The sequence below is a fragment of the Dama dama genome, chromosome 9 (genome assembly GCF_033118175.1).
Source record: "Dama dama isolate Ldn47 chromosome 9, ASM3311817v1, whole genome shotgun sequence".
In the NCBI taxonomy this organism is placed as follows: domain Eukaryota; kingdom Metazoa; phylum Chordata; class Mammalia; order Artiodactyla; family Cervidae; genus Dama; species Dama dama.
This window is the reverse complement of record NC_083689.1, coordinates 89,402,472-89,423,218: the sequence shown is the minus strand read 5'-3', so window position 1 is coordinate 89,423,218 and position 20,747 is coordinate 89,402,472. Positions and strand designations below refer to the sequence as shown.

The 20,747-nt window shown below is 39.1% G+C and overlaps 1 protein-coding gene across 8 annotated transcripts in view; it reads left to right on the top strand.

The window, feature by feature from the left end:
• The window catches only part of MEF2C (myocyte enhancer factor 2C), a 149,949-nt gene that overhangs the window by 116,406 nt on the left and 12,796 nt on the right, over positions 1-20,747 (top strand). For all 8 annotated transcript variants that reach the window (XM_061151984.1, XM_061151986.1, XM_061151987.1 and 5 more), the window contains 2 exons: positions 1,474-1,660; positions 3,728-3,775. In XM_061151984.1, the coding sequence (XP_061007967.1) occupies positions 1,474-1,660; positions 3,728-3,775 (235 nt within the window). The remainder of the gene's footprint in view (positions 1-1,473; positions 1,661-3,727; positions 3,776-20,747) is intronic.

The following is a 20,747-nucleotide window of genomic DNA, read 5'->3' as shown; positions in this document are numbered from 1 at the left end:
ATCAAACATTCATATTCAATGATATCATGGTGTTTATCCAAAAGTATTTTTGTTACCCTGTTTACAACAGATAAAGCTTAATAAAAAAGAAATCTGTGTTAATATAACACTTGTACACTTTTATTTCCCTCTAAATCAGTGAAGGATCAAAGACATGTAAATGAAAAGAGTTAATGACGCATTTGTTCTTATCAGTAGTGCCATGTCCAGATCAGGGAAGAAAAGAAAAATAGGAAAAGTAAAGAATAAGGGAGCAGAAGCAGAGAAAGAGGACGGTGTTGTAATTATCACCAGGATAAACAGAGAACTGCTACAGAGCACAACATGTGATGCAGGCCAGCCGATCAACAAGAAATAAACAAAAAGAAAAAAAGCTTGATGTTAGGATTACAGAAAAAAATAGTAAGAAGAGAAAACTTTGAGCCATCGGAACATGTGTATTTAAATTTGTACAAGGGCTTATTAGAGACTCCCTGAGGGCATCTTCTATGTAAACCCTAATAATACATACTAGATCCACACATATACACTTACACACATATATCCATTTTATATTAAGAATGCTGCATACTCTCACACCATGAGTCCTCTGGCAATGTATTCAAACAGTATTTTCATTTATAATGTTAAAAATGAAAAAAAGGAGGAGGGGAGGACATTTCAACTATGATTATCTAGCAAATGCAAGCAGAAAAAAAAGCATGTGTGGGTTATATTGCCAAAATAATACCAAAAAATCAATAGTTGGGGTCTGAATTACTCTAATTAGACATCCACACAGGTCACTAAATGTTTGCAACTCTCTCATTGGAGATGTAGGTCTTGCCATTTGTCAATGTCAGTATATCCCAAAAGGTGAAGTATGATGTATATTCTGAACTATCATTTTAAAATATGAATTATTGAATGATACATGCTCTGTTGAACCCTGTGTCTTAAAATGTCGATTATCTGTAGAGTTACTTTCAAAAGACAGACTTTTAAATATAATAATTAAAGTATATATGCTATTCACATGCCCGGAGATGATTTTATATCATTAAACTTCTGCATAAATATGCTTCAATAAGCAATTAAACCAAAGGCTCCAGTGTGCATTTTAATCCCTTTTCTCTGTGAAGTCATCACAGTCATGTACCTTTGATCTTGCAGTCATTTCTGGCACCGGATTCAGATATCAGAAATGAACAATTACCACTTAATAGAATGGAATTCAAAGACAATGGAGTCTAATGAAATGGGGCTTTGTTTTAAACAAAAGTGAAACGTTTTCTAATAGTTGCAAAGAAACAGTTCTAAGCACATTAAAGAAATCAGTTTATGATCTGAACATCTTGAGAGCTCTTCTTAATGATCTTCTAGACACCAAGCAGTTTGGCATTTGAGATTTTTCTTGGAAAAGTGAGGCTGTCTGTACTGGGCTGTGTTTCTCTTCACTTCTTTTACCCGTGCTTGTTTTTCTTGCGCCTGCAGGCTGTCCCACCTCCCAACTTTGAGATGCCAGTCTCCATCCCAGTGTCCAGCCACAACAGCCTGGTCTACAGCAACCCCGTCAGCTCACTGGGAAACCCCAACCTTTTGCCACTGGCCCACCCTTCTCTGCAGAGGAATAGTATGTCTCCTGGTGTAACACATCGACCTCCAAGTGCAGGTAACACAGGTATGTCCTCGTAATAACTGGAAGCAGCTACCTTTGGCAAAGAAGGCTGTTTTACCTGCAAGATACTGAGTGTTCCAGCTTTCTGTTTGTTACGTTCCTTCATTGCTTAGTACCCGTCCGCATCTAGGTCTTCCACATGGTAAAAACCTAACCCTGTTAGCATATCTTTCAAAATCTTTCATGATCTGCAGTTTATATGTTTAGCTTATCACCCATCTCCTTAGTTGGCTGTATTTTAACCACATGCTTTCTCAAAGAGAAGGCCAAATATCCTGTCTCCATGCTTTTGTTTCTCCTCTTCTCTTACCTAAAATGCCATTTTCCGTCTTACTTCTAGCCAGATATCACCTTTTCTATGAATCTTTTTCCCGTGTGTCGCTTGATAGCGTTTATCTCATTTAGTTATTTATTATTTTGGTCAATTTTTTCTTTATGTAACTTATAGCACAGAGGACTTAAGGCAGAGAAGAAATGTGATGAAATAGCATAATTTATAAGAACTGTGAATTAAAAACAAAACTAGGTCAGAAATAAAGATGAGAGCATATCACAAGGACATACACAACTGCCATAGATTTATGTCTATACTTCCAGGAGATTCTTACGGTTGTACAATTCACAGTGTCTCAGAGAAAAGAAATCTTTGCTCAGAAAAAGTTTGGCCATTCTTAGAACTCAGATCAAGTGATACATAATATGATATACTGTATTGAGTATCTGTCCATTTCCCCACTGGACTTACAGGACTTTGAAGGAAAGAATGTCCTCTTGCTTGTCAGGTTCACGGTAGGAACTCAGTAAATATAAGTTGAATATAACTGAATAAATCCTTCATATTTCTAAAATAAGCTCCAAAATTGAATTTCTAAGTTGTATACAGCTAATCATTATACCCTTACATTTTATTTCTTAAAAAGCACTTAATAGAGAATTTTAATATGTCTTAGACATACTTTTTATTAAAAGTAATTTATCCACAGAAGAATTTTTGCTTCAGAATACTTATATCTGCCTTAGAATTAAATGTGTATTACTTTTTAGTACAGAAACTTCATGTAGAGGATACAATCAGCCACGTTAAAAAAAATCTTGATAAATCTTGATATGTATAAAGAACTTATTATGCTATTATCCCTACTTCTGAATATGTTGAAACCTTTCATAAACATTTTCAATAACTATATGTATTCCTTTTAGATCATACTCAAATGCTGTTGAATTTCCTATTTGATGAACTCATGCTCATTTATTTAAAATAAAAAATCTCATGGTTTACTTCTAAAATATTTATTTGGTTGGAAATAATAAACTCTTTGCTAAAAATGTAATGAACATTTTCTTCTAATTCCAGACCCAGTACCAAATAATCATAATAGCAGTTAGAAAATAATCTAGCTAATATTCTGTTCTTTTAGCTAAATTTTATTCCTTAAGAAATAATTATTATATTCAGTGTCTTTTTAAAACATCCCAACTCCCATAAATAAAGATTGCCAAATTTTATCCTGCTTTCTTAAGCTAGCAGTGAATAAACATATGTCTCTAAATTCGTGGCCAGTAAAGCCTGTTTTATTGCATTAGTAAGTAAGATTCAGGTAGTAAAGGAGGTCATTCACTGTTAGAGGATTCATGAAATGACCAAAGTGCTAGGCAATTAGCATTGCACAGAATTAATTCTATAAAATATATTTACAAAAAGTTAAACATCAAATATATGGTTATTTGAGCATATAATAAACTTTACTCTTCACTTTCTAGAAAATGCCATCTTAGGAAAACTAAATGTGAAAATACAGTAAACATTTAGAGACCATTCAAAGACTAGATTTTTTTTAAAGGTAATCTTAGGGAAAAAGATGCTGCAAAATGTCAGTGATGGAATGTATTTTTAGTGTTTGAGCGCAGCATGTCACAGTAAAACAAATGTCAGCCGTCTGACCTAGGTAACACTTGACAAGTGTAGGACTCTTGGGAGAACCCTAAGAATACTAAAGTTGCCAGAGGTACAGTGTGTTGCCCTGGGGGCCATTAGCCTTCCTCCTTCTGAGCTTCGTCTTCCGTCCACAGGTGGTCTGATGGGTGGAGACCTCACGTCCGGTGCAGGCACCAGTGCAGGTGAGTGGAGACCCCGGTCCTGGAGTGCGTGTCGTTGTTGAGCAGTCCTTTACTTGGTGATCTGCAGACGTAAGTCTTTTCAATAAAGTTGAGAGATCAGGGAGACTCATGCGAAAATGGCCCCAAGAATTTCTAAAGCATTCTGATGAAGCAGGAGTGATCGGATAGTAACTCAGAGACGACTGTTTGTTAAGTAGACCTTTCCATAATAAAGCTTCAGCTAGTCAACAAAATCAGAATTGGGGGTTCTGATGAAATCAATTTAATCCTGGATACCATCTCTGGTGGCTGCCAGAGTACCTTTAGCAAACATTGTAAGTCGCGTCCTTTGTAAATTATTTCACATGAAATGTGAATCACTTTCTATACAAAGAAGTACTGAACTCCTGTATACTTCTAAAGGAGAATGCATAAGGAAAAGGAAGGAGTGAGATCATAACCATTCAACAATACTGTTAATAAAATAAAACCACATTTGGGATTAAAATAAGTTCTTAGAGAATATAAACACAGTGTACCTCTCAAAAAAGCACATTAAATACAGTTCAGCTCTTTAAGAACTTCTTGCATTATGGCCAATTGGTCTCATAGTCACATTTCTCCAGGGTCCCATGCTAATTCATATTATTGTGATTACTGAGATGTTGATGTCATTTCCAATGCAGAGGTGAGACAGCACAATACTTTCTAATGCTAACTGCAGTTCACTGTTGGCATAACAGGTAACCATGGTAATTCCTGCAGTAGAACATACTATACATTTAAAATAGTAGGAGGCAGGCATGATAACACAAGGTTATATTTGAAATATCAAAAATTTCAAGTTTATTGAAATATCTATGGACAGCCTAATTAAAATATTTTGCCAGGTTCAACTATAATAGGCTGTTAATTATAAGAAAGAAGATTAAAAATTGGCATATAGAAACATGTTTATAAATATGTCCATTTGGGAGTAATGTTTCTTATTTCTGATATTGGCTCTTCACTAATTCAGTAAGTAATGAAGAAAAAGGGTAAGAACTAGTGGATTAACAAACAGAATCAATGATCCTGACTTCCTATTTTATCTAGCTTTTAAGGACTAGATAGAGTCAGATTAATGAGTAGACTGAATATACAATTTTTCTGGATATTGAAACAAAGTGCTCTTTTTTTCCCCCTCAAAAAAAATACCTTAGGATTTGTAGCCTGAAAATTATAGACCAAAACTAGACCATTGTGTCTTGGATTCAAGTCTCTGCCAGACACTATGGCTAGAAGGGGTGGTGGGCCTGAAAACTGGGTTGTCTCAAAATCCAAGAAAAAGGTAAATAAGAGTAGTTTAGATATTATGATATTTTATCCAGTATCTTGATGCATCAGTTTGCTTGCTTGTATGAGAACAGCCAATAACAGTGATGAAAGTTAATAGAAAAAGCATGTGGAGTTGGGGAACACGTACTCATCTTTGATGACATGGCCTCTTGTTACTGCCTAATAGCTAAAATGCTTTAGAATTCTATATTGAAAATAAGCGTGTTCAATTATGCTGTCATTGTCAATTCCCTGACAGTCCACTAAGTTAAATGGCCCTCCAGGGACAAAGAAGACACTCAATCTTGTAAACATAAAAGTTAGCCACATATAGGCTATAGCGTCATTGAACTAAAAAAAAAAAAATCTTGTAGGCTTAGCAAATTCATTCCCCAACTTCAGGACCTCTGCCATAACTCAAGAATCTTTTACTTCAAAAAATGGAAGGAAGTTAAAAAAACAACACTCAGTTGGTCTACTTTGATGATGATAAATACTGTATCTTGATGATTGTATCTTATAGTGATGAGCATATAACAGTCAGTTTCTGTATAGTTATGAAAGAGTTACTTCCCCACTTTTTAAAAATAGAGGAAGAAGCCCTTTCTAACTCTGGTTCCACAGAACACCTGTTGCAGATGCCACTGAGTCTTGAGCTTAGCTGCTACGTCCTGCCCACAGACTCAGCCGTCTGCCCCTTCTTGCTCATACCAGCCTATATCAAATGTCAGAGTGAATATATTGGTCCTGATGTCAGAGAATCACATAGCGCCGAGGGAAACAAGGATAGTCAGAATGTCTCTGCATTTTCAGAAAAGAAAACTAAAGCAAAACAGCCAAAAGATACCTTCCAAATTTTGAATATTGTCATTGAAATTCAAGGTCTCAGATAACGTTAGAAACTCTGAGGTCAAGTGGCAGGACTCTGCCGTTAAGTTAAAGTATTTTTCAGCCTGTGCATACTCAGTTGCCTCAGTGGTGTCCGACCCTGCAACCCTGTGGACTGTAGCCCGTCAGGCTCCTCTGTCCATGGGATTCTCCAGGCAAGAGTACTGGAGTGGGTTGCCGTGTCTTCCTCGAGGGATTGAACCCAAATCGTGTATGTCTCCTGCATTGGCAGATGGGTTCTTTACCACTAGTCTCCACCTGGAAAACCCTTTTCAGTCCAATTTTCTTCAATATCTACTCATCTCAACTTGCAAAAAGAGTATAGTCTCACGAGGGAAGGAAGTAAATTCAGTATTTATTGTGTTTCTTTAAAACCAAGAGAACAAAGAAGTAAGCATCCTTCCCTCTCAGCTTGAGCATAAAGTATAGCATCTTTTTCATCCACTCACTCCCTACACTATACCTCTCCCTCATCCCACCATCCAATGAGTCATCAGGTCTTACCAACTTACCAAATGTCTCCAAGGTATTTCTTAAATCTACTCCCTTTCTCTCCATTCCTATCTCACTGCCCTGGTTCAGGCTCATAGCAACACTCCAGAACTATCTCCAAAGATCCCTAATTCATCTCCCGACCTCACATTGCATCCCACTCCAGACTCCCTATTAGTCTTTATCAAAGCCTTAAACTCATTGTAGGTCATCATTCAGATGCTTAAACCCCAGCAATGTTTTCCCAGCTCTTTCAGAGTTAACCATGAGCCTCTTGTCTCTATGGGCTTTGCTGGTGGCTCTGCGGTAAAGAATCTGCCTGCAACGCAGGAGACATAAAAGATTGAGGGTTCGATCCCTGGGTCGGGAAGATCCTCTGGCGGAGGGCATGGCAACCCACTCCAGTATTCTTGCCTGGAGAATCCCATGGACAGAGGGGCCTGCAGCAACAGTCCATAGGGTCACAAAGAGTCAGACGGGACTGAAGCAACAGCATGCACGCATGCTCTTATCTCTGGCCCATGCCTACTCTCTGGGCTTCCACCTTCTTTCTGCCACTGCCATCAAGAACCCCGCACTCAAGCTCTAATAATAGCAAACATCTAAATTGCTGTTACTATGTGATTTAACACACACCAAAAAAAACTTTTATTTACATAGCAGCCCTTTAATGTAGATATTCATATTATGCCCTTTCTATAGTCAGGGGACCTAAGGCACAGAGAGATTAAGTAATGGCCCAAGGTGGAACCCAGGCAGTCTGTCTCCAGAGTGCATGTTCTTAACTGCATTGTGCTTCCACTTTCTCAACAGCGTCACAGCTTCTTGCTTTTGTGTTCTTAGCATTCTCCTACTATGAAGTGCTCCTGAGCACTGCTTGTCACCCTGCAGAATTCAGTTCAGCCATTCAGGAAATCCTTTCCTGACCCTTCCAGAAAGAATTAGGCACCTCTCTTGCCTACGTTGTTTATCTCCTTGCATTGTAATTGCATTATCTGTTCATACATCTGTCTCCTGGACACATCCCTCTGGGGGCAGACTGTCTTCTTCAGTTTGTATTCCCAGCTCAAGATACAAGAGAGAGGATATGGCAGATATTCAGTAAATCTGTGTTAGCCGAATAAAGGAAAATTTCATCTTCTAGACATAAATTTTTTATGCTGTTTATGTGGAAAAAAGAAAAAATACTTCAAAGAAGTAATGTAATTTTAAATACAAAAAGATATACCCTTACCTGTAATTCACAGAAATAATCTTCTGATACTGTAGGTAATGAATAGTGAATTCATTATTTGATTAAATGGCTGAGCACTATTAACCAATAAAGTTTTACAAACTTTAACTTACCTAATGGAAAACCTGGAGGGCATATATATATATCAGTAAATAAAACATAGGCGGGTGCCTCTGACCATCACAAGTTTCTTCTTGAAATAATGAACATCTTATTGCTTAAGTTGAAGTCCTTTCATACATGAAGGTGAGAGGTGATAAAGAAGAAACAGGATGGGGTTGTACTCTTGATGTAAGGGAAATATGCACCAAGTCATTATAATACGTTAGTAATAGTGACATTTGTAGGTTTCAGTTGACAGTTATTCATCCACTATTTAATCCTTTACTTTCAAGAGCCAAAATTGAAAGTCATTGCTTTTAAAATTACATTTTGTCATGTCTCTGTACATTAAAGCTTTTAACATGCTAATCTTAGTGCTTACAGATGATTGTAAGATCAAGTTCAGTTGAGTTTCTGTATTCATTAGGTTTAATCGTTAGCACAGCAGTGCCTTGTGTTGGATTATTCATTTTCTTATTGGTGCCCTTTGTTTTCATGACATAGTTCCTTTTTTATTGGGTTGAAAGTACCAGTATGCTCAAGGATGTACTGTTTCCTGATTGAGATTAAAAAAGGGGGGGCGGGGGGTCAAGGAGCAGAAAGAAAATCCTTTAGGAATCTCTTTGAAAAGTCAGGAGAATTGTTAGCAATTTGACAATAAGGCAAAGGATATTTATGTATATTGGTTAATAATTTTAATTGGCATTTATTGTAAATTAGAGATAATTTTATATAAAAAGAAACAGCTGTTTCCTTATTTTGATTGTTAATTGTTTACTATTTTATGCATTTGGTTGTCAAGCATCGTCACTTCTGGAATGCTTAATTTGTATCAGCTAAATACATGGAGACTTGGTAGTGGCAGTGTGCTGCTGTGGCTAAACCACGGAGCAGTGGCTGAGTAAGGAGACCTGGCTTCCAGACTCTGAAGACTCCACTTGGCAAGACTTTGGGCCATGACTCTGGACTTCTGAACTTAGTACTCACATTAGGGATAAGACACAAAAGTCTTTAGGGTCCATTTTCATCTAATGTTTTATGATCATAGAATCATAAAAGTTCACCAACATGACATTTTTGTAATTCATTTCGCATTGGAAAAAAAATAAATTTAGCATACCATAAAATAGACCTAAATGAGAAGAGGAAAAGTTCATAACAATGTTTAATTATTCTATATCAATACCATTGCTTTACAGCTATTTGTTTTTGAAAATACTTACCGAAATTTTCTTGGCTGACTTTCTTATCTACCAAGTAGACTGCTCTGCAGTTCTTACTCAGTGATTTAAAATATCAATGTGAAGTGGTTAAAAATTCAGCTTAAAAGAATTGGCTTTGACAAGTTTACCCTTTTTTTGCCTAACAAAACACAACTTCAGAATCAATATTCAAGAAAAGGAGATTACCATTTAGTTACTCTCAAACAAAACTTTTTTGTTAGTGTAAAAATATAATTTTATATTACTTTTTTAAAAATTGTTAAGCAGCCTATGGAAAAAAAGCTAAGTTAACAGTTGGATTCTTTTGAAGTATTTTGTTAGTTTCAATTGTTCTGAATAAAAATTCTGAGCGCATTATCAGTTTTGCCTTGGGAGCTCACTCAAAACATAAATAAAGATCCAACAGCATTGCTTTATTATTATCTATGCAATTCAGTAACAGTGATATTTTTAACCCAAACCAAGGTTATCTAGATTTCTTAAAAGAAAAAAATTTACTGTCCTCTAGTTGGATAACCTACAGCACGTGATAATCAGCCACTGCCAAGGAAATCAGTGTCCACTTCGCAAATACAAGACCTGGCAGGTTGTAGATAAAGTGATACCTTGACACCGTTCTGTAGAGGCCATGCTGAAGTGAGAGAGGCAGGTGGAAGAAAAGACAAGTGGATGTTATAGGCTAAGTCAGGACACCATCTACTTTGAGCCCCTTTGGTTTGAATTAATTCTTAAGGAGTTTGATTTCCAGAAGGAAAAACAAAATTTCAAATTGTAACTTCACCAGAGAGTGTTTGAGCAGATTTTAGAGCCTTTTGTATATCAATGATTCTGACCTCACAGATTGGATCCTTTTTATCCCCTTTCTATTATATTTAGTAAAGCAATGTGAAAATTGGTCTCTTCACTCATATCCCATTGATTTAACCTAAGAGTGTGATTAATAATAAAATTTTGGTCTTTTTAATATTGATTCAAGCAGTTAACATTTCCTCCCTAATTTATTAGTTTTATTCAACGTTTGCCTTTTTTCTCTCAGCATTTTTTTTTTCCTCACACAGTGTTGGTTTCTCTCTTTCCCGTTTTTGGCATCACCATAAGATTTTATTTGGAGATAATACAGAAGCTCTTCTCAAAATCATTAGTGATATGAAACTGCATCAATAGACAGCAGATCCTGACGGAGGGATGTGGTTAAAAAACCCCTCTTGGAAATCAATGTTTTACCTCCCGGGGACTTTTTGGGGCTTCAAGACTTTCAGCCAAATGTATAATGTGCTGTTTTTAGACAAACCTTTGCCAGTCTTAAATTTTAGTTAGGCTTATATAGTATGTTTCACTTGAATTTAAGTTTTAAGTGTGCAGTCATGAAACAGTCTCATATTTGAAAGATCAAATATATTCCCTTAGTTTATGTGAAAGGAAACTCAGGGGCTTCCCTCGTGGCTCACCAGTAAAGAATCTGCCTGTGATGCAGGGGACCCGGGTTCGATCCCTGGATCAGGAGGATCCCCTGAAGAAGGGAATGGCAATCCACTCCAGTATTCTTTCCTGGAAAATCCCAGGGACGGAGGAGCCTGGCGGACTGTAGTCCATCGAGCTGCAAAGAGTCGTACCCGACTGAAGCAGCTGAGCTGCACGCAAAGGAAACTGTATTGGACCAAAGCCTTGGCTAAATAGGTTCAGTTTGTCGTCTACAGATGTGTTCACAGGGTGCTAAGTGTTCACTCAGTTCGTTCATTATTGCTCCATTTCAGCTATATTAACTGAACATAATATCTACTTGGTAACTGTCTTACTAAACACTGTCCCTTCCTGTCACAATTTTTTGACCTTAGACTCCACTTACAATCTCTAGTTATGACAAAGAACTGATTTGTTGTATTTGTACTGTAAGAGGGGAAAAAAGATCCCTGCTTTATTAGGTTATGATGATATAATAATATTATATTATCAGTCATGTCCTACTCTTTGTATCCCATGGACTGTAGCCCACCCGGCTCCTCTGTGGAATTTCCCAGGCAAGAATAGTGGAATGGGTTGCCATTTCCTCCTCCAGGGGATCTTCCTGACCCAGGGATCAATCGAACCCAAGTCTCCTGGGTCTCAGGCATTGGCAGGCAGATTCTTTACCAGTGAGCCACCTGGGCAGCCCATAGTAATAATAGTAAATCTAAATCTGTGGTCAATTTACCTACTCAAACATGATAACATTAATTTAGAAAACAATCATGAAAAGGAAACCTTTGGTATTAAGCAGCTCAGAGAAAACTGTAAAATCATGGAGCAAAAGTTTTGCTCATGCAGTAATTTGGGAAAAATACTTCAGAGGCAGATATTCAGAATAATAAAATAACCAAGAAAAATACATGATGTTCGAGTTACTTTAGGGAAGACGTTGTCCTTGGAAAGTCTGTGAATCCCCATGTTGCAGGATTGTGGTGAAAATTAAATGAGATCATCAATACAAGGCAGCATTGAGCACACTTTCTGCCCTAGAGTCAGTGCTTGTTAAAAAATGTTGGCTCTTGTTAGTATTATAATTATCTATATTCTTGACTTCTAAGCCAAAAAGAAAGCTTGGTTTAATCTAGTCCCAGTAATATTTATGAAATGTGCAGGGTGTGAGTAGTGTTCTACTAGGCTTCACCAAGACAGATGCCTGCCACATCCCCTACCCTAGACGCTGGGAGTAGAGAGGAGATATTAAATAAATCCCAGACAGAAAGGGAGCGCAGTGCAGTGCAGGGCAACACATTTCGTTCGAACATTATCATCTTCTGATGTATTTGCAGCAGTTGTGTAAATGTTAAAACCACAAGTAATTATTCTTTCTCTTCTGTCACGTTCTCTCTAATTTGAACTGTCTCAATATTTTTGTTTAGAAAAATGAGTGAAAGAATGAGCAATTGTGTCAATAATGAAGACACCCCCTCATTTTTTAGCAAAGAGACAGCCCCCAAATCGCAAGAAGTGAACAATTAAGTGAGTCATAAATCTATCTATCATTCATTGTTAAGTGGAACTTTTTTTTAAGATAGCAAGGTTCCATCTCATTTTTATGGTGCGATGAAAAACTATCCCTTCAGTAAGACAGTCCTCAGAACAGAACAATATTTTGTGTGTCTTTGTGCCCTGGAAACATCAGATTGTCAAATTTTTTCTTGTTTGCAAATGGAGCCTTTATTCCGAGAGAAGGGAAGATTCATGGATGCATTCTAAATCTGAAACATCTGGCTTTGGTAATAATGTAGTGGAAGCAGCTTGTGCTTTGGATTCAAATCAAAGCTCTCCCACTTACTGACAAGTCTTAGAAACTCCCGGAACCTCAGTTTCCTCATCTGTCAAAAATCGGGACAATAATGCCTGACCCACATGACTCTCAGGAAAAAGATGAGAGTGGTCTGCCAACACAAACCTGCTTTATGACACAGACTCCAGTCTTTGGAAGAATAACTTAGTACCCAGTAAAATTTCTTTACTTCTGCCTCACAATCCAGAGGCCATCGTATGTGCTGTATGTTTAACGTTCTAGTTGACAGATAGACTGTTAATTTCGCAAAGGATTCTAAACAGAGCCAAGAAACATCCAGGATAAGTAGAGTCGATAGGAAATTCATGAAGGTCTGGTTCATCATCAGGGTGACCTAGTCAAGCTGAAGAGACTAGTCTCTTTTTAGAACGTCTGCTGCCCTCCAACTGGTACAACCAAGAATAGTCTTGGCCTGGGTGTATTCTTGGGGTATTTTTCTAAGAATACACCACAAAAGGCACTGAGGTTTCACAGGAGTTTCTTCTCAGTCTGACATTATGCGTTATTATATTGTTTCCCTGAGAAACCCCCAGATAGAGTGGAGACTTGATTTTTACTTTTAAGAATCTGTAATCAGGAGTCTTTAGCTGGATAAGAATCAGAAATCTGATTTGCCCCCATTCTGCAGTAGGCATATTGAAATTTTCATCATTCCCAGATTTCTGACCTCTAAATGTTTTGTGGTTGCCTTTTCCCTTAGAGCCATCCCATGAAAAAGATCTCCTTTCCCCTCCAAAAAAAAAGAAAAAAACCTGATTGTGATTTACAACAGCTGGATAACTTACAGTTGCTGTTGCTTTTAACAACATTTCAAGCATTCAGGGCACAGTGAATGTAAGACTGAAGACTAGAAGGTTGTAATTTTTTCCACTAAAAACTATTTTAGGTGTGTTGCTTACAGTAGCACAGTGGGTTATATGAGCCAGTTTACTGTTTACAATTAAAATTACATGAAAAGACGTAGGTTTATTTGCGACACAGAACAATGTCCTGACACTGGAAACTAACTTAAAACCTTTTAAAGGTCAAATGTAAAATTAATTGATAGTAGTGAACATTATTGGGCTTCCCTGATAGCTCACTTGGTGAAGAATCCTCCTGCAATGCAAGAGACCCTGGTTTGATTCCTGGGTTGGGAAGATCTGCTGGAGAAGGGATAGGCTACCCACTCCACCATTCTTGGGCTTCCCTTGTGGCTCAGCTGGTAAAGAATTCGCCTGCAATGCGGGAGACCTGGGTTCGATCCTTAGGTTGAAAAGATCCCCTGAAGAAGGGAAGGGCTACCCACTGCAGTATTCTGGCCTGGAGAATTCCACGGACTGTATAGTACATGGGATCGCAAAGAGCCAGACACGACTGAGCAACTTTCACTTCACTTCAGTGAACATTATTATATATGTAACATCTTTAGTTTTACAAGATTGTATGCCAGAAATGTTTTCAGAATTGTTCTGTTGAAAGAAAAAAAAAAAATCCTAAGTGGGAAAAACATTTGGCTGAAGTAAAAACAGAAAATCAATACATCAGAGGTTTAGCTCTGTGTTCAACTTAATGTTTTCCTGTGGCAGTTTGCTCCAAAGTCCCAAAAATAAAATACCATTAACAAAGTACGAAGCAAAGTAATTTCTATAACCTGTATATTAGAAATTCTTTTTCAAATACCTAATAGTGGATACTCTAAGATACTGGGCATTTTCCTTATCATGTTGCGTGGTTTTGATGAAGCTGGTCTCTTAAATAGATGGTCGGTAGGTAAACATCTTTACCCTCTATTACAGGGGAGAAGATTATTGACTAAAATATTTCAGAATCTACCTTTAAAAGCATACTTAATCATCCGCTCAAAATAGCACACTGCAAGTTAAACAGCTTCTCTGGCATTTAGTAGCTAAACCCAATATTTCCTATTTGTAAATATTTATTTATCCAGAAGGAGACTAGAAATACGGTTTGGAACATTGCCCCTTATGTAAGTCCAGTGTCTTTTGAACCAGAATTGCTATTCTTGACGCCCAAGTTGACCATGTTCCGCATCACCCCTGACTTAGGAGGCCCCTTTTTTAAAAAATATTTATTTTATTTTGACTCTGCCAGGTCTTCGTTGTGGCCTGCGGGATCTTTGTTTCAGCAGGCGAACTCTTGGTTCCAGCATGTGGGATCTAGTTCTCCAGCCAGGGATTGAACCCGGGCCCCCTCTGTGGGGAGCATGGCGTGTTAACCTCTGGCCCAGCGGGAAGATCCCTTAGGGGGTGCCCCCCCTTGAGTCTCATGCCCCTGGTCTCCCACTTTTGTTTCCTCTCTTCCTTTGTGTTCCTGGAATTTTAGGATGAGATTGGATAGAGAAGAGTTTTAAGAGCCTCAGAGTATGCCCCGGTTCCAAGGAGCAGGTCTATGTTGTGCTTCAGAGCGTGGGCTCTGGACACACTGCTGGGTTCAAACCTTGGCTCAACCAGTTGATAGCTGTTTGCCGTTGGGCAAGTTATGGGATCTTTCTCTTCTTCAGCTTTCTATGTATGTAACCCAAGGATACTCTTAGCACCTCACAGGGCTGTTGTTGTGAGGATGAACGGTGCTTTATATCCGTGTGTAATAGCCAACACACTGCATTCTGGGTACGTAATGTGGATGGGTGATGTTCGTGTTCTTGGTCATTCATACGATAGAAAATGCTTGCCATTGTTAATATTGCATGGTCGTGTTGGTGATGGCTGCCTCAGGAGAGTACGTGGGAGTCTCTGATTCAGATGACTTTTATGCTTCTCTCACACTAATGAAATCATTGCTTAGCGTGTGAAAAACCAGGGTGCAGTGTAGTTGAAGAAAGTCTAATGGAGACCTCATGACGAGGAACTGCATTTATCTGCTTAATCCTCCTTTGTCCTCATCGCCCATCTGCCTTGTAAATCTTCCCAAGGCTGCCACTTCATTCAGACCTCATTCCTCATGTGCTCCCTGGCAGATGTGTCCTAACTAGCTCTCTCACAACAGTCTCACCCTTTAATGCCTCCTTTCTGCTGCCACTCTTGCTCTTTACTCGACACACAGCTAACGATGCCACTTCCTACTCACAAACAACTTTGGCTGTTCTTTATCTGTGGTATAAAGTTTAGTAAAAGTTTAGTATCAAGTCTCCAGTATTAAAGTTAACATGACCCAAGAGGCTTGTGTTAGCCAAGCCTACTTTCCCAGCTTCTGAAAACTGCATCCCCTGAAATGACCTATATTTCGCCTTCACAGGAATCCTCATCCTTCTCAAACACAGTCATGACTCTGAGCTGTATCATGAATTCCCTCTCTCCAGGAAGCCTCTCTCCGAACCATCTAGTAAAATCCAGTGCACTCTTAATTGCCACCCTTCTGCCATTCTTTTTCCTAGGAAAGCATGCAGCCCATCTTTTGGTAGAAAGTTCTGTGTGAGTAAATTGTCATTGAAATTCATCTTGATATAGAGACAACCCGTGGCAGTAGACACTTGTCAGTGTGGAAGAAAAGATCCAGCACCTCCGAGTTTTCTTCTTCATTAGGGGGAAGTTCTACTTTATTTGTTTCTGCTGCTTACATTTAGCTAAGGTAATGTGCTAGCAAATGATTAACAGGTGCAGCAGATGAAAAAAGAAGCTTCAATTAGCTCTCTATTAACAAATTTAGTAGGTGGGCACTTGCATGATTTTCTGATTTTTATATTATGTGGTTGATAAGCAGTTTGTCTCGGCAGTATACTTGGTCATCACCTTGATGTTTGAAATTACCAAGTTACACGTTACATTTTCAGTTCTTATCCCGTGTTCCCTCATGACTTGTAGTGCCATTTCTCAATAATTTTCATTTTTCCAGCATAATCTGTCTATGTGTTTTGTGAGCATTTGAAACACTTAATAGATGAGTGCTCTGTGTCGTATTAGCCTCTAATTGCGCAGGATTTGGGAGGAGAGTGAGTTCAGGGTGGACTGAGGTTGTCTGAAGGGGTACCATGAGAGCCCTGGGCCTTAGCTGACCCTTAAAAATGAATTTTGAGTTAACAGGAAGTCAAACACTGCCAGTTACTGACCTGCTAGAGCGAAGACTCAGATGTATTCAGAGGATGGTGAGCTTGGCCGTGGCCATTGGAAGTTAGGTTAGATACACACAGAACAGGTCAAACTGTGTCCACGTCTGAGAGCCAAGTCAGGGCGCTGACCCGCTAGAGTGAAGTATGATCTGAAAAAGGAACATGAGAGAAGCAGCACTGGAGAAAGATTTTTTATAAAGAACACTTTGGGCGTGTACGTTAGCTTTATCATCACACATGTGCACGGAAGTTTGCATACAGCTTCAAGGAGCAAGCTTCCTGCAGCCCATCATTGCAAGGCCTGCTGAAAGACCCTGCAACTAGAGACCAGGAACCCAAACAGCAGGTTATGGAAAGACCTCGTCAGATGGATGCGAAAGCTTAATGTAGAATGGTGGCAGTGAAAATGGACAGAGGCCTTTTTGAAGAAAAATTGACAAGATCTGGTAACTAATTGGATAGGGAGTTGAAAGAGGGAGCGGGGAATAGTCAAAGATGATGATTTGAGAGACTACAGAAAAGATAGTGCCCATGAAAAAAATTAACCTTGGTCCATGAGGACTAGTTTCTGTTTTGTTCTTATTAGTTTTATATGCTTGTACTATAATATAAAGTCTGGGAGGAAAAAAATGAAGTGAAAAGACTCACAATGTCTAAACATCCAAATAGGAGAAAGTTTCAGAACTTCGGGCTCAAAGAGAGTTCCACATTCAGTTGAGCTCTGTGAAACAAGGCAAAGTGTCCTCCTCACAACATCATAAGCCAGAAATATGTTCTTTGAATTTACAACTTCTTAAAATAGGAGTCAATTAAAAAAAAAAAGTACAGCAAGTGTTTTCAAGTTAACTGGAGAGAAAAAAATTTTTTTCTGCTAACACCACATTTGAAGTTCTATATATTTACCCTAGTTTTAATATGAGTGTTTAGAAATTTGTAACCCAGCGAGGTGCATTCTATTATCCTTGATACAGATTATATCGTGAATGCTCCAATTGTTTTATGTGAAACAATATTTTTCATCAAATGAAACTATAAAACAGGCGAACTCCAAAGTTGGTCTGCTCTTCATTTTCTTATAATCTGTAATCAGGAAATCCATTCACTCGTGCTTTATAATTTTTGTGCTTTTAAGTGGTCAGGGGAATGTGACATCTGCATGCAGCCCCATCCAAATTGATCATCGTCCCGGGCAGAGAGAGGGTAATTTTAAAATGAAGCATGAGGAGAGGTGGAATCTCTATCTCAGAAGTTTATTGAAGGGTAGCGTTTCCCACCTCCCAACCCTGACTTTGAAAGAGACCGTTCTGTTGGGTGAATTTATCTTAAGGTAAGACAGCAGCCTCAACAGAAGGCCACGGCGCCCGAAGTGAGGAGGAGGCCACAGTTTCCGAGCCGGTTTAAATGCAGGCTCTTCTTAGCAGTAAACCACACGAATGTATTCATCATTGATTTTCAAATGATAGGTTTCTATATCACTGGTTTAGGATCCACAGCCTTGCATTCCTGAATCTATATTATGCCAAAAGAATAACAACTTGGTGGCTGGAAACAGAAATGGTTATTATATGGCTCCAAAATGCTAGCTGGCACAATATGCTAAAAACAGCAGAAATTCACCGGTAAAAGGCAGAATTTATTTGTTCTCAAAAATAACTTTTATGCTCTAAAAATATGAATTTAAGAAGTGTCATCGTGGTTCAAAATATTTTACCTTCAGTATGTAAACACCTTAAAATATGTGACTAATCTTCTAAAATGGCATAATTTCTGAACAAGAGGAAATATTCCAAGAGGAAAAATAGAATGCTTTGCAAATCTTTTTTTTAAGTTTTAAGGCATTTATTAGGTGAAAACCTAAAATATATGTTTGCTTTTTATCTTCCCCCTGCCCCCCGCCTATTGCTGCCCCAAATCATTGTTTAAAATGTGGGCAAAAGGCTTTGTTGGAATTTCTCAGAATTCACTCTATAAAAAAAAATTTTTTCTTAATTAAAAAAAAGCTTTTCTCAGAGCCTTTGTGCAGCATTTCCATTTTCGCACACTGGCCCAGTGCTCGTCATATCACAGGACAACACATTTCATAAAGCGGTTTTACTTCCTTTTAGCAAAATAACTCCTCCATGCAAACCAGTATCGGCATCTACCAAGCCCGGGTTTTAGTTTCTTCTGATCTGTTCAAGCTTCATTGCACTGCTTAACTGACTTTTTTTTTCCCCCTTTCTTTTGAAATTACCCAGCTAATTTTCCATTTGATTGTTTATTTAAACCAGATCTCACACAGGCTTAATAGATAAGTGACATAGGCATTCAGCGTATCTGTCAGTCTGAGCTTCGGCTGACAGGAAAGGAGAGTGCAAACTTTGTCTCGGTTTTCTCACTCCGTTTTTATCCCATGGAATCTATTAATTAAAACGAAAGCCCTAGCATAGTCACAATAATGATTCAGGAAGACACATTAAATATAAAAGTCCTCTGAGCATTCTATTTTATCAAGTGTCTTTCTACGTGAACATACCCTTTGTATTTCTCCTAGCCAAAAACGGTAAATGTGTTTGTTTCTTGTAATCACTTTTGCCACAGAAAACTGTCCAAATTAACTGTGCAAATTTCTTCTTGGCTTTTGACATCTTTAGTTGGCTTTAGAGAATATAGCTAATTTTCTTGAAGTTTTATTACAGAAGAGCATCTTATATACAAACTCAACCAACATTTCTTAAGCAGATACTTGATACTTGATGCATTTTTCCAGGAGGGGTTGTTTGTTTTATTTTGTGGGTTTTTTCCTCCAGTAAGGTGGCGAATGTTATGCATAACCCAATTGACAGATTTAATCTTGTAGTTATTTGTTATACATTCAGCCTGTTTGTTCATGCATAAAATAAGACAAGCAAAATGAAAGGGATGTGAAGAACCAGTATGCTCCAAACATTATTAAAGCTGTGTGTGTGCATGCTCAGTCATGTCCAACTCTTTGCAACCCCATGGACTGTAGCCTGCCAGGCTCCTCTGTCCATGGGGTTTCCCAAGCAAGAATACTGGAGTGGGGTGCCATGCCCTCCTCCAGGGGATCTTCCTGACCCAGGGATCAAAACCACCTCTCCTGCATCTCCTGCATTGACAGGCAGATTCTTTACCACTGCACTACTTGGGAAGCCAAAACAGTGTACCTCAAATAGATTTTAATTCAAAAGATGTACCCAACTATATCTCCTGAAATATACCGGGGCTTTGCCTTCCTAATTCCTCACCGTAGCTCGGGTCATCATAGAAATTTCCAGACTGGATCACACTGTCAGGCCTTCCTAAAATATCCCAATGCCAGTAAACCTCTCTGTCCCCTTAAAGGCCTATGTTCCCTCTGCTCTGCAGCCTTCAGGGCTCTGCATTTCCACCATTTAAAACCCAAGACACGTTAGCCTGGAATTCACAGGCTGACCTCCAGTGGGCTCCCCAGCCCAGCCCTCCATATTCCTTCAGAATCTTTGCCTCTTCTCTCGTGGGTTCCCTTCTCACCAGAATCCTCACAGAGTCTCTGGCTGTCCTCTGTAAATAGCCATCGTGGCCCTTTTCTAGTGCCCAGTCATGAGACCAGAGACCTTTTTGTCTCCTCTGTTTTTTCAGGACCCACATCAGTTCTTGCCTCTTCCATGAATCTCGTTCGGATAATCTCTTCCTTGCTGGGAACCCAGTAGCCCTTAATCTGGATTCCTCTGTGGCACCTCACCCCAGGCTGTCCCGTCTCACACACGGCCATGTCGGATTGCCACAAAGGACTGCACGGGCCTTGGAGGACCGGGGCCTTGTCTCTGCCGCCCCACCGAATAGCACACAGTTATCATTCGTCCTGGGGTCATAGATGTCTCCTTGAGAGAGCTCCAGAAAACAGCCGTCTGGGTTTCCAGCAAGGGTTGTTGAATTGGCCTAGGTGGTTTCTCCGTTTCTCCAGTCAGAGACGCTGGAGGAAACCAGCAGGGACTTCCGGTTCAGCTCAGGTTGCATCTCTGCACCTCTGCCGGCCACGGGCCGGTGTATTTTGAGTTCTGAGAAAGGGACACCTTCAGAGAGCCGTTTGTCTGCTAATGGGAGGGGGAAGACTAAACATCAGAGACCCAAGAAAAACCTTTCAGGACGGTTCCCACTCGTTGGCTACTCCTGGGCCCTGGGCATCAGCCCTTTAGCGGAGGCCTCACCCCCTCCTTTCAGCTCCTGAGGGGGAGTCCTGCTTTCTGAAGTTCTCTGTGAGCAAGAGAGCAGGGCTTCAGATTCGTCCACTGAGCCTCGTGAGGGAAGCAGACCAGAGAGAAAAAAGCCATAGGGAGAAATCGCTCAGAGAAAAGGGGAACTGAAGAGCAAAGCGTGTGAGAGGCTGCTACGCCTCC